An 8,455-nucleotide genomic window follows, 5' to 3' on the forward strand; every position below is an offset into this window, starting at 1 on the left:
CAAACATGCAGTCCCTCCTAGCCCTGCCGCAAACCAGCGGTGGGGCCTGACGCCTCGGTGCTCGGTGCTGGTCTCCCCATCTGTGAAATAAGAGCATGGGTCAGGTGAGCTCGGAAGGGTGGTGCCCAGGCCTTCAACTCTGCAGGTCAGCCTGGGAAACGTGCGGCAGCGGCACCCCCACGACCGCCTCCCACCCTCCCCACTCCCAGAATTGAGTCCGTAGCTAAAAAGAACTGGCCATTGACTCCATTTGGATCCATTTATTGACAAATCGAATGAAGAAAAAATCATATAAAAGGGTATAAGATCATAAATGTGGTTAACAGCTGGGCGGGGGGGGGGGAGGAGGGAGGCAGGACGTGGGTCCTGCACGGAGCGGAGGTTGGCATACTATTGGAGGGAGGAGGCAGAGAAGCCGGGGAGCAGGGAGTGGAGGGAAAAGAGGAAAGAAGGTATCTGCTAACAATCCCACAGCTCACCTTTCAATTTCTCAGCTGTCACCCAGTCATTCTCTCCTGGACAGAACAAACAGCTGGAAATGGTTTAAGGGCAACATCGAAGCCGTTTGTCTATGAGAGCTGGGAGATGGGGAACCAGAGAGGATTCTGAGGGATCCTCTCCCTTGAACCTGTCGCCACAACCCTGTTTAAAGTGAACTGAGAGTCGGGAAGCTGAATCCTGGTCCCAACTCAGCCACCAACTAGCTGTGTGACTTTGGGCACATCGATGCCCCCTCTGGGCCTCTTTCCTTGGCTGCAAAACAGGCAGATTGGACACAACAGTAGGCAATGCCTAGCTCTAGCAATGCCAAGTGCTTTGGCAACCTGGGCCGGGCCAGGAGACTGGCTCAGCTTCGGAGAAATAAAACTACTCAGAGGCCCCGCCGGAGTGACACGGTGCTGGCCTTCACCTGGAACTGCTCTGTGGGTGGAAACAGCAACTCGGAGGGGTCAGTGTAAGCACACACACCTAGGAGAAATTCACTCTCCCTACAAGATGATCTCTGCAGAGAGTGGCTCGGAGGGAGCTGGGTTTTGCTCTACACAGAAGGCAGGTGCAGGGGATGGGGTGATCCAACCAAAGCAGTCACACACTGTGCAGGGTCTAGGGATGCAGGGCACAGCAGACATGGGAGGAGGAGAGGGCTGTGGGCTTTGGGGTGGGGTTGGGAGGGCGAGCCATGCCAGCACGTCACCGTGTGCCAGACTGCTCATTTCAGATGCCCTGCCCCCCTTGAAACAGAGGCCTGGGCCCCTTGGTCTAGTTGAAGTAGCTTGTCAGGCGGAGATGCCACACTCGGCATCGAGATCCTTGATTTCTGGATGGTTGACGCCATTGAAGCAAGGGACGGGGACTTGTCTCCATTGGCTGGAGCCAACTGAGGTAGGCCGACTGTCTCCCCTCGCCCTTCCCCTGCTGACAAGCGGAACGCTCGGCGTGGCTGGCCATACTCCTACCCCAGCTCCGAGCCTCGGGCCCAGAACTGCCAACCCCTCCTTGACAGCTGGGCAGGCCTAGCCTGGCCCGAGGAAGGTGGCCATGAGACTGAGAATGAGCTGTGACAACCTCATGGACTTGTGTCACCTCTGACAACTTGAAGGGCAAGAGCCCCCAGTTGAACGTTCAGGGGAAGAGTCCACATTAGAGGAGGGAATGGAGTTCCGGTCTTGAGGCCCAGAAGCACACCAGAAGTAAAAGTCTGGGGGGCATGTGTATATACCTGCCCACGTGTGACAGGACAAAGGAAATACTTGGGGAAAGACATTGAGCCTGGCCTACCCCAGGGTGAAATCGCCAGAGGTCCATATCTCACAGCCTTTGATAGATTCTCCCAATACCCCAAACTGGGGATGTTTCCGTAGGGACACCTGTCCCCAGTTCAAGGCAATTCAGCAAAGCTTTGTGAATTAACTTCTCCACAAAAGGCACAACCGAGGCCCCCAGGGGGCTGTGAGACCACTTCCCGGGGCTGGGGGCGGCCTAGCAGCAAAAGCCCAGGACCTTGGAGTGGGGGCTCTCCTACCACCCCGGTCATTGCTCCAAGACCTTGAAGGACAGGGGTGTGCCGCTCTTGGCAAAGGCCTTCATCAGACTGCTGGGATAGATGCACCCCAGTTTCTCAGGAGTTGGGAAGCCCCAGACCCTGTAGAGAGACAGGCTCAGGCGGTCCCCGATATAGAAGGGGCCCACCCATTTGGCACTGCTGCCGTTCCTGGGGAGGGAGAGCAAAAGGACTTGGTCGCCCACATTCCACTCCTTCTCCTGACTCTCCCGCTTGAAACGCCTGTTCTCCACCTTTTCACTAGCCTTGTCAGCCACCCGCCAGTGTAGCTCCAACAGCTCCCCAATGAGCTGCAGCAGGAAGACATCCATCTTGAGGCCTTCGATATTGGCACTGCTCATCTCCCACCACAGGGGCTCGCTCAGCCTCACTTCGTCCCCCGTCAGGATCTGGACAGGCGTGGCCTGGGCAGAGGAGGCCCTGAAGGCCAGGTGCAGCAAGGGCAGGGAAGCCGCCCACTTCTTGCCATGCAGGAAGATGAACTCCTTGAGGGCCCTCTTGAATTCCCAGTAGGCGTCGGAGCTGGTCAAGCAGGGGAACTGGAGGTCCCGGCTCAGGGAGGCGGCCTGGGCTCCCAGGGCCAGCCCACAGCTCACCAGGACGTGCCGAGCGAACTGGGGGCCCTGGGCGGCCTCCAGCCTCACAGGGACGCCCCACCTGGCAAACACATGCTGCAGTAGCACCTGGGCCACGGCCGTGTGCGTGTAGGGCTTCAGTGGGAATGCCTCCACCCACCTGGTGTTAGGATCGGCCACGATCAGCACGTGCTTGTGGCCCTCCTCGCTGATGGTGATGGGGCCCACCACCTCGATCTGCAGGGTGGACCAGGGGGCAGTGGACCTGAGGGGCCAGGGGGACTCAAGGACCTTCAAGTCACCGCCAGTGAGGTTGCGGGGGATGCAGAACAGGCAGCTCCGGCAGTAGTCCCTCACGTGCTCCTGCATCCCGGGCCACCACCCCAGCAAACGCAACTTCTTGTAGGTCTCCTCGGGCCTCTGGTGGGCGCCCAGGGGCAGGTCGTGCACAGAGAAAATCAGGTCCCTCCGGAGTTGCCTCGGGACCACCCAGACCCTGGGCCTCTTGTCCCCCTTGAACATGAGCAGGCCGCTCTCCTGGTCGAGGCTGAGGGAGTTGAAGACAGAACTGAAGGGGGAGGAGCCAGGCAGTTTCTGCCCCACCCGCAGCTTGGCAATGATCTCCGCCAGGGTGCCGTCACTCTGCTGCAACGCCAGCAGGTCGGGCCTCTTGCCCATAGCGTGGGGGGACACGGCAGGGACCGGCACGTCCTTTGGCAGGTCCCACCACTGCCCACCCCCCTGCGCGCCCTGCTTGGCCAGGGTGTCCACCGTCACAGCAAACAGGGAGCCCCGGTAGGAGGTTCGGTAGATAAACGGGAGGGACGAGAGGCCAGAGGTGAGCGAGATGATGTAGGAGAGCAGGCTTGGGTGAGGTAGCGGGGCGCCGTCCGAGGAGAGGAAGCCTCGAGCCCTCCACAGGGGCAGGAGCTCCCAGAGGAGGCTGAAGATCCAGTTGCAGTGCGTGAGGAAAACCACGGGCAGGCGGGACTGGCCAAAGCGCTCCAGGCCACAGGCCACGGCCGCCAGGTGGGCATAGGTTGGAGTGTAAGGGGAGCAAGAGAAGGAAAGGGAGACGGGGGCGCTGGTGGGAGACAGGACATAGAGACCAAAGCCGGCACACCACTCGTCCTCACGGTAAAAGCAATAGCCCGACATGTGGATGCAGACGAAAGTGGACAGGTCGGAAAAAGGAGGCAGGACCTGAAAAAAGCGAGGCATTGAGGACGCAGGCGTCAGCAGTCGGTTTTCTCCCAGCAGGCCCTGGAGAAGGGTCAATTCCAGGGCCCTCTTGCCTTTGTCCTGTACCAAGAGGGACCATCGGATCAACCATGCTTTGGAAACCCTGCGGCCCTCCCGCGTCTCGGGGCCCACGGTGGTCCGGGAGGCGTAGGAAAGATCCAGGACCACCGGGGTATCTCCGATGCAGCGGGAAAAATGTTTGAGGGCCCAGGCCACAGCGTAGGGGCTGTCTCCCCCTGACTGGGGGCCCTCGCTCTCCTCGTCGGGGAGGAGGGGTTTTGAGGTATAGGCTATGGGGTGCTTCCTCCCTGAGTGCTCCTGATAGACAACGGCCGTCAGGGCCACCTGGCTCACTGTCACCTCCAGGCGGAAGGGCAGCTGGGCGTTGGGGGCCGTCAGACAGAGGGCAGACACCAGGGCTCGCTTCAGAGCCAGGAAGGCCTTCTCATGCTCCCAGTCCCACTGCCAGTCCGGCTTCTGCTTGAGGAGGCTGTGCAGGGGGCCCACGAGAGCTTCGTAGTCGGGGATGACATCCTGGTGGGAGTCCATGAACCCCACGAAGAAGGAGAGTGCAGTGAAGTTGCTGGGGATGGTCAGCTGGGCCAGCTGGGCCAGGACCTGTTGGCAAGGAGCCTTCCCGTCCCAGGGGATGCCCAGGTAGGGAGAAGCCGGCGCAGGCAGGAGATCGATGTCTAGGGCCCCGTCAGGGGGGTCTTGGAGGCTGAGGCACCGGAGGATTTCCTCTGAAAGGGAAGGGCACTCAGCCCTGAACACTGATGCCAGGGAGGAGTCCAGGGTGTCTTCTTCAGGCGGCTCCTGCACCCCCTGCCCCTCGCTCTGCTCCTCGTCCTGCCCCTCCTCCTTCTCCTCCTTGACTTCCTCCATATTCCGCAGACTCTCGGGAGGCGCGGGGGCAGCACCGTCACTCGGCTCGGAGGCGCTAGCCGAACTGGGAGGAAGGGTCTTCCACACCTTCAGGAAGTTGCCAACGTCGGTGTCCAGCCTACACCAGAAGAGCAGAGCGGAGGCGTTAAGGGGCCTTGTGGAGGACGGAGGGGCACCCCAAGGGGAAAACTGCATCTGCGGAGCCTCACCCCATGGCCCAGTGTCCCTGAGTCCGGGCCAAGTGCCAGCCGGCGACACGGCAGAGCCTCTATCAGGACCCTGCCCACGCCGGTGTCTTCTCTACCTCCAGCGTGTGCCAGGCCTCCATATCAGAGATTCAGCTGTGCCCTGAGGGCTCATCCAACCCAAACCTCATTAACCAAGCGACATTTCCAACGAGATCTAAGCCGATGATATGGTAGGAGTAAAGTGACTGGCACTTCCAACCGGCCCCGACGATGAGCAAGCCAGGGGAAGGTCAAGAGAGGGATTGGGGCCTGACAAGGGATTGGGAGGGCACAGCAGACAAACCCAGGGAAATGAGACTGAGGGACGTGGCCCCAGAAGCAATGCCCTGTCCATAACAGGGGCCAGGACCTGGCCCGTGTCCCAACACCCCGCTGGGCCCAGGGAACTAGGAGGTGGGGAGTAAGGTAGCTCAGAGGGGGCAGATACCAGGGCATCTGAGTTACTGCAAATCTGGTCCAGGATAATGGTCATGTATGTCTAACTCCAGTTGTGAGAATCAAAGATAACAGAGAGGGGAAAAATCCACCAGAATGTACTCCAGCGCAGCAACCCTTGTTCACCAGGAAACAAGAACGAGCCTGTCCACGGCAGCACCAGGGCCGATAGCATGATACGGAAAATGTCAAATGAGCCCCAACAAAAGATTGGATACATCCGTTGGGTACTTAGGGAATGGAATAGCACACAGCCATTAAAATGAGCCACGTGAATTCACACGGCATAGATCTGGAAAAACAATGAAACACTGAGTACGAACGCCAACAGCGACAGGGTGCGTGGCGTGCAAAATTGGAAAACTGGAAAACCGTACTATGAGTGGTTTACGATGCATCAGTATGTGGTAGAAGCATCAAGACCTGGAAAATGGAACCACTCGGCTCATTGTTAAGCACTAGACAAATGTTGGCTAGCACCGAGACGTTTCTGGTCAATCCCAGGAGGGGCTGGGACACAGCGGAGGCCTGGCCCATTACCTGTTTGGCTTCTTCAGAAACTCGTCCAGAGTGGGGCCATCACGGCCCAGGGGGTCATCCGGCACCATGAAGAGGTTCCCCGCAAAGGTGAAGGGCAGCAGGCTGGACCCGGGAGAGAGGGGACATGGTCATAGAGGAGGCCTTGACTCACCCACGGCCCATCGCTCCCTGGGTGTCCAGACGGGGCTTGAGACCCACTCTCCTCCCAGGCAGGTGCTGGTGGGCACAGTTCCAAGGCCCCTCTCCTGGGCCCAGCACCCCCTGCCAGGGGCTGCCCGATATCCACAGGGAAGGAACGGCTCCAGCCCCTGGGATCACCTCACCGATCTTTGACCATCAGTTTCTTGGAATTATTCATCAGGATGTGGAGCTGCTCATTGGTCACGATGATCCCGTCTGTCTCCTCTGCCAACTTTACCATGAACCTGCAAGGAGAAGGGGTGCCGCTAACCACCCAGAAACCCTCCCTCGCCAGGCCTTCGGGGAAAATGAACTCTCAGTGTCACATGGAGGTGTGCCGACCAAAAATGCTGCCTTTGGTAGTCGGGGAGCCAGGGCTCGAGAGCCCATCCCCTCGTCTATGCGGCCATCCGAAATCACCACTAGCCCCCGGGAGGGTGAGGTTGGATGCACACCCCCAACTGTACATACAAACACAGACCTCTATTTAAGAGACAGACCTTCACAGACACATGCACAGACACGCACACGGGAGCCTGCACACTAGTCCGCATTCACACATGCATTTTTACCGCTGCAGTTCCCACGTCTGCAAAACGGACACATAAAATACCTACCCTGTATTGCTGTGAGGATTAAACTGAATGAGCTAGGACATTGAAGCATCTGCCTCGGTGCCTGGCACACAGCGTGCACACAAATATTCCATTATTCCTCTTCACCAATGCACAACATTCTCGTACGTGCCAAGACATACATACATCTGTATGTACGTATACACGCTACATATAGACACCTGTATGCACGTAAGTACGTATATACATATAAACATATATAAAAACACATACCTGAATAAACAAATCCACTTTTCCAAGGATCACCTCTCCTTGAAAGAGGGCTGTGACCAGGAGAGAAAGCAAAGGCCACCTACTTCTCGGCATTCCCTGGAGGCTGCCATCCCGGTGGCCCCAGGCGCGCTATTCCACAGGTGCCCAGCAGAGGGGCCTTTGCGGAAAAGCCACCTTCCCTCAAGCCCAGACCCGAAATTAGAGGCACTTCAAGACCTTACCAAAGGGCCTAGCCCTTGAAGGAGCAATGCCTGGGCTACCATGCCCAGCCCTTCCCAGGCTGGGTAGATGCCAGGTCTTGGGGAAAGTGGGGAGGAACAGAACTTCTCATTGCCCAGCGTAGGAGGGGCCTAAGGGCAGCCGAGACCTGTGTGTGCCCGGCATCGGCTCCAGCCTAGGACCAGTGGCAGGGCCTTCCCTGCCCCAACAGAGGCAGCATCACACACACACACACACACACACACACACACACACACACACACACCCGCCCTGTGCGTACTGGTCCTGCAGCCACGCTGGGGACTGGGTGCTTAGGACTGACAAGTAGGGAGGCACTGAGGTTTTAGCGAGGAGACAGGGCCAGTCTAACTCCATTGTCAGAGCCCAGCTAGGGCTCCAACCACATACAGTCACACACATACCTCCGCCCACTGCCAGGGCTTGGTGGGGGCGGGGGGGGGGGAGGAGACTGAGGCAGTTCCTTAAGACATGAACTTTAGCCCAAACTGGAGCCCCAAATCAGTCACTTGGGCAAGCAGCTCACTGGAAGCACCAGAGGTCCCCTGGGCTAGTCCTGCCCAAAGTAGTGGGTCTCAGCCCATAGGTCATGGGGGAAGAAAGCCTGTTGACTAAGGGAATGGAGCTGCGGAGTCCCAAAGTCAGGACTCCCCCTTGGCCTGGGGTAGAGCCGACCTTGGAGCCCTCGGCCCACGGTGTCCCTCCCTCCGCCTCCAGAGGGCGCGCGCACCAGGCCATCCTCTCCGACAGGACTCTCGACAGGACCCTCGGACATGTGGGCCTCCATCCCCCCAGAGCAGGGAGGCAGGACTCCACCTGACACAGCAGCCCAGCCCCCGGAGCCCTACAGAAGGAAGGCCTGGGACTGGCACACCTATAATCGTAGGTGGTGATCTTTTTGCCGTTCTCGAGCTGGGAGGGGGTGATTGAAAGCATCTTGAGGGAGTGCAGCTTCGTCAGGAAGTGGCTCTCTGGAGGTGAAAGGCAGAAGACGGGGCTGCTCAGAGGAAGGGCCACGTGGCAGGGGCCACGGTCGGGACAGAGAGGCAGCGGGCAGCTCACCTCTCACCCTCCGGTTCTTCTTCAGCTGCCAGGTGGGCACAAACACAGTGACCTCTCGGTGGCCCCGGTTCCAGAAATACTGCACCGCCATGGCAATGCCACGGCAGGAGAAGAAGTGCTGGAGGCCATGCCTGGGTGGGG

At 58.9% G+C, this 8,455-nt stretch overlaps 1 protein-coding gene across 2 annotated transcripts in view; it reads right to left on the reverse strand.

Annotated features, from left to right (window-relative positions):
* Positions 1 to 245: 245 nt before the first annotated feature.
* NYNRIN (NYN domain and retroviral integrase containing) overlaps positions 246 to 8,455 on the reverse strand; it is a 20,744-nt gene continuing 12,534 nt past the window's right edge. For both annotated transcript variants that reach the window (XM_081830675.1, XM_081830676.1), the window contains exons 5-9: positions 8,315 to 8,445; positions 8,127 to 8,223; positions 6,311 to 6,412; positions 5,988 to 6,089; positions 246 to 4,882 (exon numbers count right to left, since the gene is read on the reverse strand). In XM_081830675.1, the coding sequence (XP_081686801.1) occupies positions 2,032 to 4,882; positions 5,988 to 6,089; positions 6,311 to 6,412; positions 8,127 to 8,223; positions 8,315 to 8,445 (3,283 nt within the window). In that variant the 3' untranslated portion in view covers positions 246 to 2,031. The remainder of the gene's footprint in view (positions 4,883 to 5,987; positions 6,090 to 6,310; positions 6,413 to 8,126; positions 8,224 to 8,314; positions 8,446 to 8,455) is intronic.

The sequence above is a fragment of the Leptonychotes weddellii genome, chromosome 9 (assembly GCF_054177405.1).
Source record: "Leptonychotes weddellii isolate Sample4059 chromosome 9, ASM5417740v2, whole genome shotgun sequence".
Lineage (NCBI taxonomy): Eukaryota > Metazoa > Chordata > Mammalia > Carnivora > Phocidae > Leptonychotes > Leptonychotes weddellii.